The following is a 23,829-nucleotide window of genomic DNA, read 5'->3' as shown; positions in this document are numbered from 1 at the left end:
TGGCCTGGTGGTTATGGATAACCATGGATATTATTGAGTATTAAATGGAAACACAGATTTACCTTATTTACTAACAGTTTGTTACAAAAAAGCCTCTAGCCTCAATGGCTGATGTGATCTTGTTGGGTTCTTCAAAAACCATGGCATACAATAAGTAGTATCTATTTTGTCAACACTATCACTGCATTTTGCAATGGCACTATAGGCTTAAAGTTAGGGTAGGCAAGGTCTGAGAGGTACAAACAAATGACAACCACCTCAACCTATTACTGGCCTTTGCAGCAAGGAGCACATAGAAGGATGTCAAAAAACAACAAACAAAAATTCCCTACTCACTTAGGAGATAGCCTGCAACAGACCAAATAAACCCTGTCTAAAGCCTCGTACACGTGACCGAGGAACTCGATGGGCGAAACACATCGTTTTCCTCGTTGAGTTCCTTGTTAGGCTGTCGAGGAACTCGACAAGGCAAGTTTCTCCATTCCCATAAAGGAAAAAGAAGACATGCTCTCTTTTTGGCTCGACGGGATCCTCAACAGTTTCCCTCGTCGAAAAATGTACACACGACCGGTTTCCTCGTCCAAAAAAAAATCCCAGCAAGTTTCTTGCTGGTTTTTGCAGAGAAACTCGGTCGTGTGTACAAGGCCTAACAGTTTGTTGCAGGGTCTGAGAGTTACCTGCTCTTAAAACACCTGCTCACTAACCACCCATTCTTCTGTTAGCTATGTAAACTTTGTCCCTCTTCTTCGACAATTTAGTGCTCCCAGCCTAGTAAGTTTACTTTTAGGTGATGGAGCATTTTGCAAATGCAGTAGAATTGATCAAGGTAGCAGGGATAGGGGAGCCTAGAGAACAAGAATAGGAGTCAAATATTTAGGTTATTTTCAATGTCTATTGGGAGATTTTTCTCTGGGTACTCTTTCTACTGATTTAGAACATTTAATAGGTGTGCAGAGTACAGCATTGGAGGAAGGAGAGGTGGCATAAAGCTAGATTATCTAAACTAAATTTCAGATTTGCATATGAGAGTGCCCTGAATTTCGGGGCTCCTATGGGTACCTGCCTTACACTATAATTAAAGTTATACATGTTTATTATACTTTATACCCACTCATCAATTACTGTATTTATTGGCGTATAACACTCACTTTTTTACGTTGAAAATAGAGAGTAAGATGTGCCTGCGTGTTATACGCAGGGGGCTGTGGAAAGTTTTTTCCCTGAAAAGTCCCTCTTAAAGTTAGGGTGCGTGTTATATGCCGATAAATACGGGAATTGCACTCTTAGAGCCACTTAGCTTTTCACTGCCACACAATTCAAGCTTAAACACCAATTTAAATCCCTTAACTTGTTTCCAGACCAGCTCAGAGCATTCTAGTAATATCAAATTTGCTTTTTTTATCCAAAAAAAAACATTACTTATGTGTAGAAGTCAAAGACTGCAGACCTTACCATTCCATCTTATCAATGGATAGATAGCTTTCCTAGGTGTAATCTTCATACAGGTTTGATTTACAGTATTGGTGGCTCTGTGTCTCCAGGTTCAGAAGACATAAATCCTGACCCTATAGCTCAGCGGTCTCCAGACTGTAGGCAAAGGTTCAGATGTAGTCATGTGCTTGCCTTATCAGGCAGCACTATTCTTTTCACTGATAGGAGACACTGTTGCTCCCACTGACACCAACAATGGGGCATTATTCCTGCCATTGACATCAACAATGGGGTGCTATTTCTCCCAATGGCACCAACAATGGGGCATTATTCCTCCCCATAATACCTAAGATGTACTTTTTACTCCCAGTGACACCAGGACAATTTCCACGTCCACAGGCCACAGTCTTACCCCCCTAAAGTCCCTTCTTCATGGTGTATATAGGATTCATTTGGGGGGGGGGGGTTGCTATGTCTTTTTAGATTATTATCTAAAGTAAGGTTTTACATTTATGAAAATACACCGTAATGATACAGTGGGAAGATACTGAAACCCATTTACCCTAGATCTATTAATAAATAGCATTTTATTTATTTAATTGTTATGCAAATAGCTATCATAATGACGTTTTAGGTCAGCGGCCGTGTGGTCGAATTGACAATGCTTGAAAAACACAGTGGATTTGAATTTTCAAATTTAATAAGGAATCACTTTTTTGGATCTGTAAAACTGGTTCTTGTGTGCAGTTAACATTATTACTGTGAATAACAAGTCATTCATAAGAGAGATGTTTGACTGAAGAAAAATGTCAAATCAAAGGAAGACAAGATTATCATTTACACCAGTATTCATTTTCTACACAATATAGTACATTATAAATGATACAGCAAAATCGTTTATTTCACTTTGTTGAAATGTGAATCAAAATGTGAATCTTCGAGAGTCTTTTTTTGGCGCCATGTCTTGGTCAGCAGATCTCGATCAGAAGCTTCGAGAAAGTAACAGATTCCAGGAATGTCTGATGGAAAGTTTGGTGGAAGATCTTCTCTGGACCGAGGGATACATCTAAACCCTTTGAAATCCTTAAGCAAACTGCAAGAATATTGTAAACAAAAATGTAAATATAAAGCAGCAATGCACAGTTATATCAAATATAAGAATAACATTTTTTCATATATTGTGGCAATATAGCAACAACCAGTGGTGGAATTAACAGAGACCAAACCTATGGCTCTAGTCAAGCATTGCTGAGGGTACAGAACATTCTGTCCCTTTGTTAGTTTATTATCTCTTCTAAAGCTTACATAAAGTGGACACACAGCTACTGTGATAAAACAAGAGGTTTGTAGACTCTTGTCAGCGATCCGATTCTGCAAATCCCTGTATGGTAATAAAAATAGAGTTGTGTATCTTTGCCACTGCCTATTTTCCATCTATGTTTAGGAATTAGAAGGAATTTTTATATTTCTAGGTGGATAGCATGTCTTTAGCATTTTCCAGGCAGTGGCAGGAGAAGGGAACTGCATGGAAGATTTTCTTTTCTTAGTGCTGCACCACCTCAAAGCAAACATGGACAGCAATAAACAGTATGGGGAATTTGCTACACCCAAACTCATAAGCACTTAAAGGGTCACTAAAGGAAAAAAATGTTTTGCTGAAATGACTGTTTACAGGGTATAGAGACATAAAAGTTAACTGATTCCTTTTAAAAATGATTAAAAATAGATAAAAATCAATCATATAATGTGCCTCACTTTCACTTTTAAACTGGTTTCATGTTTCTGTGAAGTAGAGAGAGACACAGAACAAAAACAAACAAATCCAGGGCAGTGTTTTGTTTTTAAAATGAATCTGATTGGTTCTGAGGAGTTTTAGACACACAGCTTGGACCACAGTAAAAAGCTGCCATGAGATTTTTCATAAGGAGCCAGACAAGCAGGAAGTGTGGAGATCAGAGCAGAATTACAGCTACTTCAAAGCAAAAACGAACAATGAGGACATGAAACCAGGACTGCAGTAAGGTAAAGGAAGCTATTTAGCTAAAAAAATATTTTCCTTTAGTGATCCTTTAAGTAAGTGACTGCCTGTATAGGTCTTTTGACTCAATACAAATGCATACAGGTTCAGGAACACATGTCAACAATGCAGTGTTGGGACAAGGCCATTTGGTGACCAGGGCGAAGATGGCAAAATGCGCCCCCCCCCCATTTTTAAGAAAGAATCAATGTCGTTTCAGAACAAGAATATACTACAATACAAATTCAATTATCATCCCACGCACAGTATTTCGCCCTTTACATGACCCCCCCCCCCACACACACACAGTATTGCCCCTTTACATATCCCCCACACAGAATTTCTATTTAGTAATGCCCGGCATAGGATAATGATACACTTATGCCTGCTAACAACCCGCCCAGGGCTGTCTTTAATATTGTTTGGACCCTGTATACCCCCCTTCCACAGCCACCTCTGTATACCCCCCTTCCATAGCCACCACTTTATATCTCCCTTCGATAGCCACCTCTGTATACACCCCCTTCCATAGCCACCTCTGTTTACACCCCCTTCCACAGTCACCTCTGTATACACCCCCTTCCATAGCCACCTCTGTATACACCCCCTTCCACAGCCACCTCTGTATACCCCCCTTCCATAGCCACCTCTGTATACACCCCCTTCCATAGCCACCTCTGTATACACCCCCTTCCACAGCCACCTCTGTATACCACCCTTCCATAGCCACCTCTGTATACACCCCCTTCCATAGCCACCTCTGTATACACCCCCTTCCATAGCCACCTCTGTATACCACCCTTCCATAGCCACCTCGGTATACACCCCCTTCCACAACCCCCTCTGTATACCCCTCCTCCATAGCAACCTCTGTATACACCCCTTCCATAGACACCCCTTCCATAGCCACCTCTGTATACCAGCCTTCCATAGCCACCTCTGTATACCCCCCTTTCATAGCAACCTCTGTATACCCCTCCTTCCATAGCCGCCTCTGTATACACCCCTTCCATAGACACCTCTGTATACCCCCCTTCCATAGCAACCTCTGTATACCCCCCTTCCATAGCAACCTCTGTATACCCCCCTTCCATAGCCACCTCTGTATATACCCCCTTTCATAGCCACCTCTGTATACCCCCTTTCCATAGCCACCTCTGTATACCCCCCTTCCACAACCCCCTCTGTATACCCCCCCTTCCACAACCCCCTCTGTATACCCCCCCTTCCATAGCCACCTCTGTATCCAACCCCACCCCCCAATGTCCATCCACAGCCACCATTGTAATCCTCCCTTTAAAGAGTTCCCCACTCTTTTCACAAATTCCTCCCCCTCCTTATTACAGTTCTAATCTTCACCGCGACACTGCACCTTTCTGGTATGTGTGTGTGCTCTCAGATCTGTAGCATACAGTCAGAACACTTCACTCTGTTCTGTGCTGTGCTATAGAAGTCTGAGGGGGGGTGACGGGACGGGGGAGCACAGACGACCGCTCTGCCTCACTCCATGTGACAGGTCAGCCACTCCGGTCCTGCAGCTCCTAACACAGGGAGAGGCAGGACGAGTTGGCTCTTGAACACACAGCCCACAGCTGTTCTCCTCCCCTGTCAGTGTGGCCGCTTGTGTTAACCCGGCCGGGAGAGCAAACGGGAGAGGACAGACGGCACAGCTGTGTTCGTGACCGCGACAGCAGGAGAACTATTCTAAGGCAGCGTGGGCTTCAGGGGCAGCTACTTTTGCTCTGCGTTAAAGACAACCCTGAACCCGTCCCCTCTCACACTCCGCCCAGGGCACCCTCCCGCCCACCCCTTGTATCGGCTCTGCAACAATGCACACTAGATGCTCCCTTCAGACAGTCCTGTGTATTAGGATTGACATGCAATTCTTCCTCTAAATGAAGTATGTATAGATTAGAACAGCCTTTCTCAACCAAAGTTCTGTGCAGAGTGCCTCCAGAGGTTGCTAGAGGTTCCTTGAGCAATTAGCACATTTTGGCTCACCACTTGACCAATTACACCAGTGATCTTTTTAACAGTAATTATTCCCACTGGCTAGAAATGAAAGAAAATTATTTCCAGTGACCTTCACACGAATGAAAGGTAAGCTATATATGTAGTTATTATTAGCATATCTTCCCTGAGATCAGAAAGTTATTTTATGGGTTCCTCTGTGTTAAAAAAGTTGAAAAAAGGCTGGATGTGCTCTACGGGTCTGCATAAGTATATTCTATATCAGTGGTTGCCAAACAGTGATCTGTGGACCAATGATGGCCCACAAGGAACTTTTGGTGGTGCCCAGGGGTTCTGCCGCAAATCAGAATTGTGGTGGATGTATACTGCCCAGTGTTGTTTCCCGTGTCGTTTTCAATGTGCGCTGACAGTCAATTTTATCAGTGTGCATTGACACCTGATGCCTCCTCTGTAATTCCAGCTCCCTTGAACTCAGAGGGAGGCGCCGGGAGTAGTGCAGAGAGAGTGGGAGCTGAAGAAGGAGGGAGCTTCCAATGGCAGCGCTAACCACAGACTGTGGGAGGGAGCGCGGAGCTCAAGCACATGGCTGGATAAGGAAGTGAGATCCAATGATAAGTATGTCTAAAAAGCAGTGTGATGCAAAGTGCTGGGAGGGGCGCAGAGAGCTGTAGCATTGTGTGTATAAGGCATGTAAAATTTATGTTAGTGGGATTCAAAATTTTGAGTTTAATGGTCCGTGAGGTCTGAAAGGTTGGCGACCATTGTTCTAAATGGCCAATGCTACCTGTCCAGGCTTACTGAGAGCAGCACAGATTGGGAATACATCTGGTGGCCCTCTTAGACTAGGTTCATACACATTCCCAACTTCCAAAAAAAAACATTGCACTTTAGCATCGTCGGATCGTAACTCCCCCGGCGGAATGCAAATTCCGCGGCTAGGGGGAGTGTACAATTTAAATCAGGCGCGTTCCCGCGCCGATTTAACTGCGCATATGCCGCCGGCGAAATTTCCCAGTGCGCATGCTCCAAATGACGTCGCTAGGACGTCATTGTTAGCGGCGGGTACGTCAATTGCGGCCATCCGTATTTCCGATCGACTTACGCAAACGACGTAAAAATTTGAATCTCGGCGCGGGAACGACGGCCATACTTAACATTAGCTACCCCTCATATAGCAGGGGTAGCTATCTGCCGGAAAAAGCCGAACGCAAACGACGTTAAAAAAAAGCGACGGGCGGGCGTACTTGAATCGGCGGTTCTACTCATTTGCATATCCGACGCGGCCGGCGGTAGATTGCAGCCTAAGATTCGACTGGTGTAAGTCACTTACACGAGTCGGATCTAAGGGAGATCTATGAGGAATCTGATTCTATGAATCAGCCTCATAGATCCGACCGTCGGCTCTCACAGATACGACGGCGGATCTCAGAGATACGACGGCGGATCAGGAGATCCGCCGTCGTATCTCTTGATGAATCTGTCCCTGTGCATCTTAGTGAAAACAATAGCTTGAACTGGATGGACTGTTTTCTTTATTCAACCTTACCAACTATGCATCTATGCAAACAATGAGGATGCAGGCATCTCCCCAGCTGCACAATTAAATTCTGACAATGGTGACTGACCCCCGTCAGAATTCACATATCAGAACAGCAGTCATTTGCTGCAGTGGCTGATCGAATGCTGTTTTTCCAGCAGGACCATTAGACAGAAACTGATCTAACACCTGGCTTCTGTTTAACAGACAGGGCTACACACAGATCGAAATTCGTCTGGTTCCTGTTGAATTTCGAGATGTGCATACCCAGCTCAAGATTCCTAATTTCTTTTGAATACTTCACTGTCTTTCTTGTAACAACTACTGACATAGGACAACAGTTGTCGACTTGCATTTTGGAAGGGAGCAACAAAACAAAACCATTGAGGTTGATTTACTAAAGATGTATTGGCTGATTCTTTTTCCAAGTGCAAAGCAGGATCTGCTTATGTAATGAGCAAATTTGGCTGCCCCTATGTGCAAAATTAAATTACAACTAAACAAGCTTTATAACACACTTGGTTATTTTCATCAAGATGATTTTTTAAACATTTCTATAAAGAAACCACATAATTATTGATTTTATGATGTAAACTGTAGTGTTCTAAAGAAGTTAATTAATAATATGTTACTACAAAATAATATTTTTTTCAGAGATATAGTAAGCAAGTAACCCAATTATAGTACATTTTTAGTTGAGTCGCGTTATTTTTATCAGTTTTAGCTTTCAAAGGAATGAGGAAGTTACTGCTGTGCAAAATGTATTGTCAAAAAGAAAAAAATATATATAAAGTACAATACAAAACCCTACAGCAGTGTGGTATTTTCATACACAAATTAACTATTTGAATAAAAAAACAGAACCTTGTACTAACACCTGACTGGCAAAATGAATAAAGGAAGTGAACTGATGAAGGCCTTCATTAAACATCTTGTGAAACCTTGTATATCCTTTAGGATATTTATAGTCAGGGACTGAAAATACTTTATTTTGATAAAGAACTGTTCCAATTTCAAACCAATATATCAGCGATGTTGTCAGACTTTTCAAGATTACCCCCCCCCCCCCCCCACACACACACACATATAATTCCTGCTGCAGCAGGGATCTTTTCACTGATCCTGCTATGTTTAAATAAATGAAAATTAATTAAAAGATTAAATAAAATAAATATATGAAAAGTCATTGATGAGAATATAGCTTCTTTGGTTCTGACGAGGGGCCGTGGGGGTCCTCAAGAGATAAAAGAATCCAATAGGCTCTTTTTCATCCCACCAGTAGCTTTGAAAGATTGAAAAATCAGTATGGGGTGAAAACGATACTTAATATTTCTTAGAGTGACAGATTTTTTATATATTTTTATATATATTTATTTATTCTTAATTTTGATTTCCAGGCGTCTATCTGTGCTTCTCCCGAAGAAGCGAGACGCCTCTCGTGATATGTGTCGAGACCTAGCACAGTCATCCTAGACTACTGACAGTTACCTGCATGATACATTCAGATCTCATGGAAAGGTCTATGACAAAAATGCAATATTGATTTATATTTTGATATTTAATATGTTGTTTTTCCTGTATTAATTGTGGTTTTTAAATGTTTGTTAAATAAATCATTTATACATATTTAATATGTTGTTTTTCCTGTATTAATTGTGGTTTTTAAATGTTTGTTAAATAAATCATTTATACATGAGGTGTGCTTTTTAAAATACCCATGGGCATTTTTGATTTTTTTGTTGTGTGCTTATTTTACCTTACATGTTTTATTTGGCCTTCTTGGTTTTTATACTTCTTAGTTTAAAGCGGGGGTTCACCCAAAAATCAACTTTCTGCCAATAGATCCAGCATACTGCTGACATCTGCAGTATGCTGTTTATTTTTTTGGTACTTATCGTTTTATCAGCCTATGTTATCCGGCTCCGAGCGGGGATTCCTTCCGGGTATAGGCGTTCCTAAGCCAAGCGGAGATGATTGACGGGCTGCTAAAGCGCATCACACCTTCCGAAAATACCCGAAGTGCTGCTCGAGTGTTTACGGCGCCTGCGCAGTCAGCTCTACACGACAGGCGCAGGCGCCGTAAACACTCGAGTGTCACTTTGGGTATTTTCGGAAGGCGTGACGCGCTTTAGCAGCCCGTCAATCAAATCTGCTTGGCTTAGGAACGCCTATTCCCCGAAGGAATCCCCGCTCGGAGCCGGATAACATAGGCTGATAAAACGATAAGTACCAAAAAAATAAACAGCATACTGCAGATGTCAGCAGTATGCTGGATCTATTGGCAGAAAGTTGATTTTTGGGTGAACCCCCGCTTTAAACTAAGAAGTATAAAAACCAAGAAGGCCAAATAAAACATGTAAGGTAAAATAAGCACACAACAAAAAAATCAGAAATGCCCATGGGTATTTTAAAAAGCACACCTCAAGTAACATGCATAAATGATTTATTTAACAAACATTTAAAAACCACAATTAATACAGGAAAAACAACATATTAAATATCAAAATATAAATCAATATTGCATTTTTGTCATAGACCTTTCCATGAGATCTGAATGTATCATGCAGGTAACTGTCAGTAGTCTAGGATGATTGTGCTAGGTCTCGACACATATCACGAGAGGCGTCTCGCTTCTTCGGGAGAAGCACAGATAGACGCCTGGAAATCAAAAGTAAGAATAAATAAATATATATAAAAATATATAAAAAATCTGTCACTTTAAGAAATATTAAGTATCGTTTTTACTGATAAAACGATAAGTACAAAAAAAAAAAAAAAACAGCATACTGCAGATGTCAGCAGTATGCTGGATCTATTGGCAGAAAGTTGATTTTTGGGTGAACCCCCGCTTTAATCGAGTAATGTATGTCCTTTTTGGCTCTGATAATTACTGCATTAAGGCATTTGTACTTTTATAGCTGTATATTTCCATTGCTTTTAACACATTTTAACCACATCAATACTGGGCACTTTTGCCCCCTTCCTTCCCAGACCAATTTTCAGCTTTCAGCGCTCTCGCACTTTCAATGGCAATTGCGCGATCATGCTACATTGTGCCCTAATGAAATTTTTATCATTTTGTTCACACAAATTTCTTTTGGTGGTATTTATTCATGGCTCCGTTTTTTTTTTTTTTTTGCAATATAAGCGAAAAAAGAGCGAAAATTTGGTTAAAAAAAATATATTTCCTTCATTCTATTTTAAAAGTAATCCATTAAAATCAAATTTTGTCATGAATTTAAGCCTAAATATATTCTGCTACATGTTTTTAGTAAAATAAATACAGTTAGGTGTATAATAATTGGTTTGTGTGATCACGGACATATGCATGCAGATGATCATGTACAGATGTGCGCAGGTGATCACGGACATATGTGTGCAGATGATCATTGGGACATGTGCTTTTACTGTTACATGTGTGGGGGACAGGTGTTTTTACTGTGTGAGGACATGTGTTTTGGGGACTTGTGTGTTAACATTGTGTGTTTACACTGTGGGGACACTAGGCTGTTGATTTGTGTGTAAAAAGCTGTAAAAAACAGCTCATACTCACTGATCACCAGCCCGCTGCAGCGATCTGCTCTCCTCACTGACAACTTCTGTGTGAGGAGAGGAGAGCCTATCGCCTAGCAACCGTCTCTATTTACATCACATGACGGCTGTGATTGGACACAGCCATTGTGTCTTCAGGAGGGCCAATCACAGAGCCCTCCTGCTGATCGGAGATGAGCCGTATCCGGATAAAAGGAGCACATCGGGATCGCGCCGGCTGTGCGGGCACACGCGCAACCCCCCTTCTTCTGAGGGATGTTCTTGAACGTTTACTCAGAAGGAGGAAGCACCCACCCGGCCGTACCATACCGGGCATTTATACACCCTCCCGCCCAGACTAATTTTTAGCTTTCAGCGCTGTTGCACTTTGAATGACAATTGCACGGTCGTGCTACACTGTACCCAAACTAAATTTTTATCATTTTGTTCCCACAAATAGAGCTTTCTTTTGGTGGTATTTGATCACCTCTGGGATTTTTATTTTCTGCAAAAAAATAAATAAAAAATGACCGAAAATTTAGAAAGAAAAAAGTTTTTTTTGTTTCTGTTATAAAACATTGCAAAAAAGTAAGTTTTCTCCTTTACTGATGGGACTTCACTGACGGGCACTGATGGGCACCGATGAGGTGGCACTGATTTGGTGGCATTGATGGGCACTGATGATCGGCACTGATAGGCGGCACAGATGGGCACGGATAGGTGTCATGGATGGGCACGGATAGGCGACACGGATGGGCACCGATAGGCGGCATGGATGGGCACAGGTAGGCGGCATGGATGGGCATGGATAGGCGGCATGGATGGGCACGGATAGGCAACACGGATGGGCACAGATAGGTGGCATGGATGGGCACGGATAGGCGGCATGGATGGGCACTGATAGGCGGCATAGATGGGCACTTTAATGTGTTGCACTAATGTAGGATGCCAATCAGTGCCAAACAATGCCTGCCAATCAGTGATGCCCATTGTGGGCACTGATTGGCATCCATTGTGGGCACTGATTGGCATCCTTTTTTTGTGTTTGTCATCCCTGGTGGTCTAGGTGGGCATCCCTGGTGGCATCTGTGTTGGGCATCCCTGGAGGTCTAGTGGCATCCCTGGTGGTCCAGTGGGGGGGGACTGCGCTGATAATCAATCAGCGCAAACCCCCCTGTCAGAGGAGCAGCCGATCGGCTCTTCTCTACTCGTGTCTGACAGACGCGAGTGAGGAAAAGCCGATTACCGGCTTTTCCTGTTTACATCGTGATCAGCCGTCATTGGACACGGCTGATCACGTGGTAAAGAGTCTCCGTCAGCGACTCTTTACCTAGATCAGTGTTGCGGGGTGTCAGACTGACACCCTACAACAACGATCGCCGCGATGCGCGCCCCCGGGGGCACGCAGCGGCTCAATATCCTGAGGACGTCATATGACGTCCAGTCAGGATATTGAAACCACTTTGCCGAAGTCAATCTGTCATTGGCGGGCGGCAAGTGGTTAAGGATGATTCTTTGTATATTCTTTATTGTCTAGTTTTAAGTCCCGATGAAGGGTGAGTGCTGAGCCCCCGAAACGCATTGGCTGTTCCAAAATAAAAAAGTCTGTACAAGCTGGTGTGGCGCTCCCATCCTTTCAAAACTTCATTGATGAAAATGAAACTCCTTTGGTTCTGCTGAGGGGAAGAGAGGGCCCCCAAGAGATAAAAGAATTGAATGGGTTCTTTTTCATCCCACCAGTAGCTTTGAAAGATTGAGAAATCAGTACTGGGTAAAACTGATCTTTAATATTTCTTAAAGTGGTTGTAAAGGCAGAAGGTTTATTTTACATTACTGCATTCTATTCTTTAAAGTGAAAAACCTTCTGCATGCAGCTCACACCTCAGCCCCCCCAAATACATACCGGAGCCTGATCTCAAACCAGCTGACTGCACAAGAGCTGAGACTCTCTCGTTCCTTATTGGCTCAGCTACATCACCAGGAGCCATTGGCTCCTGCTGCTGTCAATTAGAGCCAGTGAGGAGGAGTGGGGGGCCAAGACGAATCCTGCACTGTGTGTCATATGGACACACAGAGAGGGGCTCCTGAGCAAGGAGCGCCGGCGGGGGACCCAATAAGAGGAGGATCGAGGCTGCTCTGTGCAAAATCACAGCACAGTGCAGGTAAATGTAACACGTTTGTTATTTTTTAAAATTTTTAAAAATGCTTCATCAGTTTTTGCAAGTTTTTGGAAAACTGAAAAGGAAAAATTAGAACTGAACCTGCAGAAAAAAACTTTTAGAAGATCTTTGCCTGCTTATGTTCTGTAAGAGATAATGTAAATTTATATCCAATACTTTTTCTTCTGGTTTTGGATACAGTAGGAATAGTTAGTACTAGGGCTGTTACTGATCAAATTTTTTGTGTTCGATTAGTCTATATTTTTTTAATCGATTAATCAACTAATTTTGATTAATTATAACTGCAATGTCGCCATCTCCCCCACTGTAATATCCACAGAGATATCCTTCACTGTAATATCCACAGACATCTCCCCCACTGTAATATCCACGTCATCTCCCCCACTGTAATATCCACGTCATCTCCCCCACTGTAATATCCACAGTCATCTCCCCCACTGTAATATCCACGTCATCTCCCCCACTGTAATATCCACGTCATCTCCCCCACTGTAATATCCACATCTGCCCCACTGTAATATCCACGTCATCACCCCCACTTTAATATTCACATCTGCCCCCACTGTAATATCCACGTCATCTCCCCCACTGTAATATCCACATCTCCCCACTGTAATATCCACATCTCCCCACTGTAATATCCACATCTCCCCACTGTAATATCCACATCTCCCCCACTGTAATATCCACGTCATCTCCCCCACTGTAATATCCACATCTGCCCCCACTGTAATATCCATGTCTCTCCCACTGTAATATCCACGTCATCTCCCCACTGTAATATCCACGTCAGCTCCATCACTGTAATATCCACATCTCCCCCCACTGTAATATCCACATCTCCCCCACTGTAATATCCACATCTCCCCACTTCTCCCCCACTGTAATATCCATGTCATCTCCCCCACTGTAATATTCACGTCATCTCCCCCACTGTAATATCGACGTCATCTCCCCCACTGTAATATCCACATCTCCCCCCACTGTAATATCCACATCTCCCCCACTGTAATATCCACATCTCCCCACTTCTCCCCCACTGTAATATCCATGTCATCTCCCCCACTGTAATATTCACGTCATCTCCCCCACTGTAATATCCACATCTCCCCACTGTAATATCCACGTCATTTCCCCCACTGTAATATCGACGTCATCTCCCCCACTGTAATATCCACATCTCCCAAGTGTACAGTACCTGTCGCCGAGAATGTGTTTCCAGCACGACGGCATTGCGCTGATTCTCGGCGACATGGTGCCGACATCTCACACTCGCTGGAATAGGAAAAGCACATTCCAGCGAGCGCGTCGTAGAAGCGACGGGGATCCGACTTGGATTCCCGCCAATTCTAGCCACAGTGTTTGGTATGAATCATGGGGGGGGGTACTCCACGTCAAATTTTTAATAAAAAAATGGCATGAGTTCCCCCCCAGGGACATACCAGGCCCTTAGGTCTGGTATGGATTGTAAGGAGTCCCCCTACACCGGGGGTTCTCCCACAATACATACCAGACCCGTATCAAAGCACGCCGCCCGGCTGGTCAGGAAAGGAGTGGGGACGAGCGAGCGCCCCCCCCTTACTGAGCCGTACCAGGCCGCATGCCCTCAACATGGGGGGGTTGAGTGCTCTGGGGCAGGGGGGCGCCCTGTGGCCCCCCCACCCCAAAGCACCCTGTCCCCATGTTGATAAGGACAGGGCCTCTTCCCGACAACCCTGGCCGTTGGTTGTCGGGGTCTGCGGGCGGGGGGCTTATCGGAATCTGGGAGCCCCCTTTAATAAGGGGGCCCCCAGATACCGGCCCCCCACCCTAGGTGAACGAATATGGGGTACATTGTACCCCTACCCATTCACCTGGAAGAAAAATGTCAATAAAATAAACACACAACACAGGGTTTTAAAATAATTTATTAGTCAGCTCCGGGGGTCTTCTCCACTCTCCGGGGGGTCTTCTCCACTCTCCGGGGGGGTCTTCTTCCATCTTCTCCGCTCTCCTGTTGTCTCAGCGCCACCCGGTTCTTCTTCCGCTCGCTCTCCGGTGCCTTCTTCGGGGCTGGCCACCGCTATCTTCTTTATAGCTCTCTTACTAGCAGCGGCGCAGCCCACTCTTCTTTGCCGTCTTCTGCCTTCTTCTTATGTTGACGCGACGCTTCCTCCCGCTGTAATGATGGGTACGCGACTCGCACCGATTTATATAGGCCTCATGGAGTTCCCCCTCATGATTCATACCAAACGCCGTGGCTAGAATTGGCAGGAATCCAAGTCAGATCCCCGTCGCTTCTATGTAGGCTTTTTCCCATCGCGGCGAGCCGGCTCGGTGCTGGCTCCCGCAACGGGGCTCGTAGGTGGTCAATCTCGCCGAGAAAGGGAGTGAGATTGACACAATATCGCGGTCACCTACTGTAATATCCACGTCCCCACCCTCCCCCACTGTAATATCCACATCATCTCCCCCACTGTAATATCCACATCTCCCCCCACTGTAATATCCATATCTCCCCTACTGTAATATCCACATCTCCCCACTGTAATATCCACGTCATCTCCCCCACTGTAATATCCACATCTCCCCACATCTCCCCCACTGTAATATCCACGTCATCTCCCCCACTGTAATATCCACATCTCCCCCCACTGTAATATCCACATCTCCCCCCACTGTAATATCCACATCTCCCCCACTGAAATATCCACATCTCCCCCACTGTAATATCCACATCTCCCCACTGTAATATCCACGTCATCTCCCCCACTGTAATATCCACATCTCCCCACATCTCCCCCACTGTAATATCCACGTCATCTCCCCCACTGTAATATCCACATCTCCCCCCACTGTAATATCCACATCTCCCCCCACTGTAATATCCACATCTCCCCCACTGTAATATCCACATCTCCCCAACTGTAATATCCACATCTCCCCCACTGTAATATCCATACAGTAGGTGTTTGTGATATTGTGCTTTTAGCACGACAGCGTCGCGCTGATACTCGGCGACAGGGTGCCGAGATCTCCCCGACACCTCGCACTCACTGGAATAGTGACAGCACATCCCAGCAAGCGCGTCATAGAAGCGACGGGAGATCCGACTTGGATTCCCGCCAATTCTACACGTGTGCGGTGTTTGTTATGAATCCTGAGGGGGAAGTCCCCGCCGGATTTTAAATAAAAATCCGGCATGGGTCCCCCCCTCAGGAGCATACCGGGCCCTTAGGTCTGTTATGGGTTGTAAGGAGAGCCCCCCTACGCCGAAAAAAACGGCGTAGGGGGTCCCCCTACAATCCATACCAGACCCGTATCCAAAGCACGCTACCCGGCCAGCCAGGAAGGGAGTGGGGACGAGCGAGCGCCCCCCCCCTCTCCTGAGCCGTACCAGGCTGCATGCCCTCAACATGGGGGGGTTGGGTGCTCTGGGGCAGGGGGGCGCACTGCGGCCCCCCCACCTCAGAGCACCCTGTCCCCATGTTGATGAGGACAGGGCCCCTTCCCGACAACCCTGGCCGTTGGTTGTCGGGGTATGCGGGCGGGAGGCTTATCGGAATCTGGGAGCCCCCTTTAATAAGGGGGCCCCCAGATACCGGCCCCCCACCCTAAGTGAATGAGTATGGGGTACATCGTACCCCTACCCATTCACCTGCAAGAAAAGTGGTAAAAACACAAATAAACCACACAGGGTATTAAAATATTTTATTTTTCTGCTCCGGAGGCCTCCCCTGTCTTCTTTATTAGCTCTTTTACCAGGGGAGGCTTCTTCTTTGACGTCTTCGGGTGGGTGGGGGCCGCCGTCTGGTTCTCTTCCACCGCCGGGGGGGGTCGCTTTTAAAAAAGCCCCCACCCCCCGGCGGGTTTCCTCCGGCGTCTTCGGCGGGGCTCTTCTTCTTCCGCTATCCCGACAGGTCTTCTCAACTCTCCGGGGTTCTCCTTCTGTCTTCGCCGCTCTCCGTTGTTGACTCGGCGCACCCCGGTTCTTCGTCTCGCTGTCCGGTGTCTTCTTCCGTGCTGTACGTCTTCTTCCGCGCTGTGATGAGTTCTTCTTCCGTGCTGTGACGTCATGTTCTTCACTTCTCTTCTTCTCCCGATGTTGACTCGCCGGTCCTCCTCGCTGAAATGACGGATGCGCGCCTTGCATCGGACCTATATAGGCCTCACAGTCCCATCATGCTCTGTACCTACCCATGTGATACCTACCCACGTGGACCGATGCACCCGCGCACCCGTCATTGCAGAGAGGAGCCGGCGACGTGTCAACACCGGGAGAAGGAGAGAAGTGAAGAACATGACGTCACAGCGCGGAAGAAGAACTCATCACAGCACGGAAGGAGAAGACGTAAAGCACGGAAGAAGACACCGGACAGCGAGACGAAGAACCGGGGTGCGACGAGTCAAGAGCGGAGAGCGGCGAAGACAGAAGGAGACCCCCGGAGAGTTGAGAAGACCCGTCGGGATAGCGGAAGAAGAAGAGCCCCGCCGAAGACGCCGGAGGAAACCCGCCGGGGGGTGGGGGCTTTTTTAAAAGCGACCCCCCCCCGGCGGTGGAAGAGAACCAGACGGCGGCCCCCACCCACCCGAAGACGTCAAAGAAGAAGCCTCCCCTGGTAAAAGAGCTAATAAAGAAGACAGGGGAGGCCTTCGGAGCAGAAAAATAAAATATTTTAATACCCTGTGTGGTTTATTTGTGTTTTTACCACTTTTCTTGCAGGTGAATGGGTAGGGGTACGATGTACCCCATACTCATTCACTTAGGGTGGGGGGCCGGTATCTGGGGGCCCCCTTATTAAAGGGGGCTCCCAGATTCCGATAAGCCTCCCGCCCGCATACCCCGACAACCAACGGCCAGGGTTGTCGGGAAGGGGCCCTGTCCTCATCAACATGGGGACAGGGTGCTCTGAGGTGGGGGGGCCGCAGTGCGCCCCCCTGCCCCAGAGCACCCAACCCCCCCATGTTGAGGGCATGCAGCCTGGTACGGCTCAGGAGAGGGGGGGGGCGCTCGCTCGTCCCCACTCCCTTCCTGGCTGGCCGGGTAGCGTGCTTTGGATACGGGTCTGGTATGGATTGTAGGGGGACCCCCTACGCCGTTTTTTTCGGTGTAGGGGGGCTCTCCTTACAACCCATAACAGACCTAAGGGCCCGGTATGCTCCTGAGGGGGGGACCCATGCCGGATTTTTATTTAAAATCCGGCGGGGACTTCCCCCTCAGGATTCATAACAAACGCCGCACACGTGTAGAATTGGCGGGAATCCAAGTCGGATCTCCCGTCGCTTCTATGACGGCTCTGTCTCCATCGCGGCAAGCCAGCTCGGCGCTGGCTCCCGCGATGGGGCTCGTAGGTGCTCAATCTCGCCGAGAAAGAGAGCGAGATTGACACAAAATCGGGTTCACCTACTGTATCTCCCCCACTTTAATATCCACGTCATCTCCCCCACTGTAATATCCACATCTCCCCCCACTATAATATCCACATCTCCCCACATCTCCCCCACTGTAATATCCACATCTCCCCACATCTCCCTACATCTCCCCCACTCTATATACGATTATCTGCTTGCTTACCACTACACAAGCAGGTCCACGAGCAGTTGAGGCGGGTGGTGATGACGTCAGTGCACCTCTCACCTAGGCCGAAGCCACAGCATTTCCTATGGGCTCAATCCGCGGATGGAGTGGTGTGCCGATCCGCGGAGAGGTGAGTACCGTTCAAAAGAATTTTGATTGATCAAATAATTGAACGATTAATCGAGGAATTAATCATTAATTTCTGCAGCCCTAGTTAGTACCCATCTTAAATACTGCTTATGTGCTCTTTGGGAAGCAGAACAAGGATCCAATCAGTTGTGCAAAAAGCATGCTAATAGGAGGAGAGAGCAAGATAACAGAGATATAAGCTCATCAGTCAGCTGCTTCTCCTTCACTGTCCAATCATAAGGAGGGTGTGAAAGGGAGACTTGTTAGTGACTGAACTGCAGCGGAATGAAATCATACCTCCTACCCTACCATGCAGATTGTGCTGTATAGCACAGTTATGTCATTCTCCAAAAAATTGGATTGACAGAATACAAATAATTTGGCAGGTAAAACAACTCCCATATATTTTTCATCTTTGTATTTAGCTGTTTGCCTGGAGATCAGTTTAAAACCTTTACCCCCACTTTCCAAGCTTAGACTGGCCATACATTATACAGTTTTCCTTTTTGATTTTCCAAAAACCATATAATATGAGGTCAAACCTAAACACTTTTAATTTGAATGCAATCAGGCCGGTCCTTGCACTACATACAATAGTTGAAGGTGAATCTAATGCCTCGTTTCCACTGAGCGGATCAGTACGGTTCGTTACGGTACGCTATTTTGGATGTTTCCATTATGAAAGTGTGCCATAAAACCGAACCGTACCACACCATTCTGGGTCCTGCTTCAGATGTGGGGCCATAGAAAATGGAACGGTTCGGTCAGGGCGGAGCAACAATACATTCCACTGATTGGTGGACACGCTAGGCATTTTTTCTAAACCCTGTATGGCCCCTGACGGTCCGACTTGCAGTGGAAATGCTCACCAGAATAGATCGGACCATTCTAAGCGTTCCAAACTGTACCAACCCGAACTGTTCCGCTCAGTGGAAACAAGGCATAAAGGAACTTGAATAAGAAAATTGTATAATGTATGGCCAGCCTTACTGTTACCAGAAAATAGGAAAGTTTGAATTAACTAGGATAACAACAATCAATAATCAGTGACAATTTAATCTTATGGAGTTTTTTTCTCGACCTGGCAATGAGTTCAGTACCAGGTATGTGCACTGGAATTCAGGGGACTATGTTGGTGCAAGGTAGGCCTGATGTGAGTTGTTTTATATAATAAAAGCTGAAGTATTACTATATTGGTTATTTACCTGTACGTAGTAGGACTGATGTTTATCTTCCTTGGCTCACTGCATGACTCAAATTTATTGGCAAGAGTCACATTGTTTCCAAAAAGGCAATAGCGTGGCATTTTTACTCCTACGACTCCAGCAAACACTGAACCAGAATGCAGCCCAATACGCATCTATTGTAGATAAACAAGAAGCCAATAAGTAATACATTTATAAAAGCATATTTAAAACTCTAACTTGTATATTTGGTATTTCCTATTTAGGCTTTTAAACAGGTTTTTACATTTTGCAGCAGTTTTAACTCAACCTCAGCACAGGTGGTCTTTTGAAATAATAATTGGAAGCAAAACTGTTTAGCCTGAAGTGTAATAAATGCAGCTGTCAACAGTTTCAATTCATTTCTCTCTTGCATCTTCCTCTGCACAATATGTTTGCATCTTTCAGACCCTTTTTAACACCAAATCTCTGTGTAGCGTCCAGCACTGAGCCCTACTCAGTGAAGCAGCAATGTATTTTTTAGGTCAGGTCTAACCAACTGTCCCCTTTATCTCCAGCAATATTTCAGGTTGCTATTGAAAGACTTTGCTTGGCAAACTGCCCTCCTGCACCTGCTTGTGTCAGGGGTATCCTGCACCCTCATCCCTCTACCCACCTGTGTTCAACTACTACAATAAATAAAAAGACTGTGGACTTAGCTTTTGTTATTTGCTGTAATGATTAGATAGTGGTGTGGATCTACCTGATAATACAATGTACTGCTTTGATATTCTTATTGCAAGAGTACCTGTCATTACATGCCTGACTTCGCCTGTGGCAATGTTTTTGTTATGTGTTCTGAAGTCCTTCTTTATGCAAAACTTTATTTACTATGTTATAACTGTTATTGCCTACCCATTGCACCCCAACCTACCCCTGTAAATCAGGATACTCTGCTCTTGGGGGCAAGAGCAAGTTTTTGGCAAATGAGGACAAAGCCAGTTTTTAAAGTGGGGGTGCATGTAGACACCCCTACAATGAGCTTGTGTTTCTCTGTGTGCTATGGAACTGATATCTGGGCTTGGCCTCCTAATAGGTAAGGTAGATCTGCTTTATTACCCCCTTTAGGGGTTATCGCTACATGTAAATACACAGATCCATGCATGGCAGCACCTAAAAGACGATCTATGTCATGTTTTGACTATTGTTCCACAGCAGTTCATAATTTCTGCTTATGTATGAAATGGTGTAGCAGTTGTTTGCACCAGCTACAATATACCCATAGTCAGAGTTGGTTTGAAGTGTTATTAGTGGGACCAGCTGAACTTCGATCAGTGTGTCAGCTTTTCCTTAATCGACTTCTGTCAAAGGAAAAGTTGAAACATTTTTCCGTTGATCAGTGGCTGCAGCCACTAGTCAGTGTATTCTAACAGCAGAAGATACATGTAACATTCCTGGATAAGTTACGCATTATTATTATTATTGAGAAATAGATGTTTCTAATATATTGCTTTTGATATACAGATGATAACATACCTTGATGGGCTCACCATGAGGAGACGTTACTGTATCTGAGAGTTCCATCATGTTTAATGCCATCAATGCAACCTGAAAAGCATGTGTCTCACTTTCTTTATGTAATCCTCCTGCCACACAGTAAGCATCCCCAATAGTTTCCACCTTGAAACAGAAAATGTTATTTGATAATGTTAATATCTGCTTAAAAGATATATATCAGTATTGGCTTAAAAGCTACTACCTAAAATCTATGTTGTAACGTGGGGTTTAGAGCTCAGTACCTCTACCAGCCAATCAAAATTGATTATATAATTTATATAATTTATATAATCATTCTATATAAACTGCATGTATGCAAGTAAAAATAACCACACATGTTATCATATCTAGTGCTTTTGATCTTGAGCTGATCTATTCACAGCACAGCTCTGCAAGTCTCTGCCTATGTGAAGGGGGGTGTGTGCCTTTCCTCCAATCAGCTGTCTCACAGTGTATGGCAAGACTCCCCTCCCCCTGCTGAAACAGGAAGAGAAAAATCTAACACAATGTGCACTTTCTTAACAGTATACAGTATTTAACTGAAGACAGAAGTTATACATGCAAAACTTATGTAGGGAGATTTGTTTCATCTCTGTGTATCATCTGAGGCAGTTCAATTCACTGGGTATATGGAGAGTTTACATCCACTTCAATTCCCCTGTTTGAATTTTAATTTCTTTTACATTATCTAGAATATGCCAGGAGATGTCAAAGTTGAGTACTGTCTGCGATGCTGTTTTCATGTGCTCCAATGTTTAAATTTTCAGGACAAGCATTTAGGGGTCTAGCATGTCTAAGCAGTATTGGTACACAGAAGTTTAACAAACTGCTATGGACCTAACATTTTGCTAAATCTCTGTGTATTAGTACTGACTGGGCTTAAAAGAAGAGGGTAGACATCTAAAAGCTTGTCCTGAAAAATTGCATTTAAAAAAGTACTGAGAGTACTTAATTGTGTTGTTGTTGGTGCAACACAGTATCATTAAGCAACTTGTAAAGAGTAGTGATGAGCTTCGAGTCGAACCCATGTTCGACTCGAACATCGGCTGTTCAACCGTTCGCCGAATTTTGAACATTATGGGCCAATCACGCCAAATTAGAGTGGCGTGTCACAGCCCATAATTCACTGCGGCATCACAGTGCATTGCTGGCTGATGATTGGCCAAGCATGCACAATGACCCACATTCTTTGACCAATCACAGCGCGGAAAAAAACAAAGCCAATATGTCTCAGGGGTTTAGAACACACCCCACACTATATAAGGCTGCCTGCGTGGCGGCCTTGTGTAGTGTGTTGCGGCGTTGGTTAAAGACAGACAGAGAGAGACAGTGTCATTTATTTTGAGTTAGATAGAGCAGGCAGGCGAGTCAGTTAGCTTCAGTTACAGTGTGTAGAGGATATATATGCATTCCAGGTGTTGTATATATATTTATACACTGTATTCAGTTTGGCTAGATCCGTTCCTGTATTCTCTTCATAATATACTGACAGGCAGGCAGGTGATTGTGCTAGCTGCAGTATTTTCACTTAGTGTACTGGGTCCTTTGCACAGTGTGCAGCTAAAGCTTACCTGAATAAAATTGCTGGTGTTCTCATACAAATACAGGCAGGGACCTGCAGTATTTTGATTTACAGTCCCTGTCTTATTTTCACCGCCTGCATACTGCTGTTCAGAGTATATAGGGCCTGGGGGCCCCACGTCTTTCTTTTTTTAAATTTGGGTGCAGGGTTTCCCTTAATATCCATACAAGACCCAAAGGGGGTGGTAATGGCCGGGGGGGGGGGGACATGTGCCACTTCACAGGCATAATATAGACATCCAGCAGGGGCGCTATTTAAAGGAATATTTATTTTTCTTTTTTCACTTTAAGCATCATTAAAATCACTGCTCCCGAAAAAACTGCAGTTTCTAAAACTTTTTTTTGCATTGATAAATGTCCCCTGTAGCAGGACCCGGGTCCCCAGACCCTTTTTAGGACAATAACTTGCATGTTTTGATCGTTCGAGTCCCAAATACTTTAATGTGGTTCTAAAGTTTGCGTGAACTTTCGGTCCGTTCGCAGGTTCTGGTGCGAACAGAACCGGGGGGTGTTCGGCTCATCCCTAGTAAAGAGGAATCCACATACTCACGAAAATAGATCTTGTCATTGGAGCTTCCTAAAAATTTAAGGTCAGCAGTGATTTGTCCAACCAACATCATTTTTTTCCCTAAAAGCCTTGTTAGGGCCATAATTACCCAGCCCTGCTCATATTGTAGCAAAGCTATTAGCATTTCAGTGGTCAGCCCAATCCCTCCAGAGTTTCAAGAAAATAGGCCACAGTGGAAAAGTGCACTGTCGTTTACTGCAATTTATCAGGGGAGCAGAAAAATGAAATGCAAAACTCACAGTTCAACTAGGTCAAGAAATATAGATGATTAAATTATAATAACATTTATCAGGTATGCTACTTGTACTGTTGGTTGAGGGAACACTTTGTGACTAATCTATCATCATTTTGTACTAAAGTATTACACTTTTTCCTTATAGTTAAAAATTGCCTCCACTTCAGCTGATTACAAGATATGCTGCTCATATATTGAATGAACACTCTGTGATTAATCAGTCATTATTTTGTTCTGAACCATGAGACTTATATCATCAATAAAGATTCCTTTTATTTCCTATTCTGATGGCAGTAATCAGCGAAACAGAAAACAAATGAAATTTCCACAGGCAGATGCAGACAGCAATAGTAACATGAGAAGTTCTTACTT

General features: G+C 44.7%; 1 protein-coding gene across 1 annotated transcript in view; it reads right to left on the bottom strand.

The window, feature by feature from the left end:
• Window positions 1–1,999: 1,999 nt before the first annotated feature.
• Window positions 2,000–23,829, bottom strand: part of GUCY1A1 (guanylate cyclase 1 soluble subunit alpha 1) — a 71,981-nt gene continuing 50,151 nt past the window's right edge. The window contains exons 6-8 of the mRNA XM_040332149.1: window positions 21,053–21,196; window positions 19,559–19,713; window positions 2,000–2,524 (exon numbers count right to left, since the gene is read on the bottom strand). Of these exons, the coding sequence (XP_040188083.1) occupies window positions 2,329–2,524; window positions 19,559–19,713; window positions 21,053–21,196 (495 nt within the window). The 3' untranslated portion in view covers window positions 2,000–2,328. The remainder of the gene's footprint in view (window positions 2,525–19,558; window positions 19,714–21,052; window positions 21,197–23,829) is intronic.

Source organism: Rana temporaria, chromosome 1, assembly GCF_905171775.1.
Source record: "Rana temporaria chromosome 1, aRanTem1.1, whole genome shotgun sequence".
NCBI lineage: Eukaryota > Metazoa > Chordata > Amphibia > Anura > Ranidae > Rana > Rana temporaria.
This window is presented reverse-complemented; position numbering and strand designations above follow the sequence as displayed.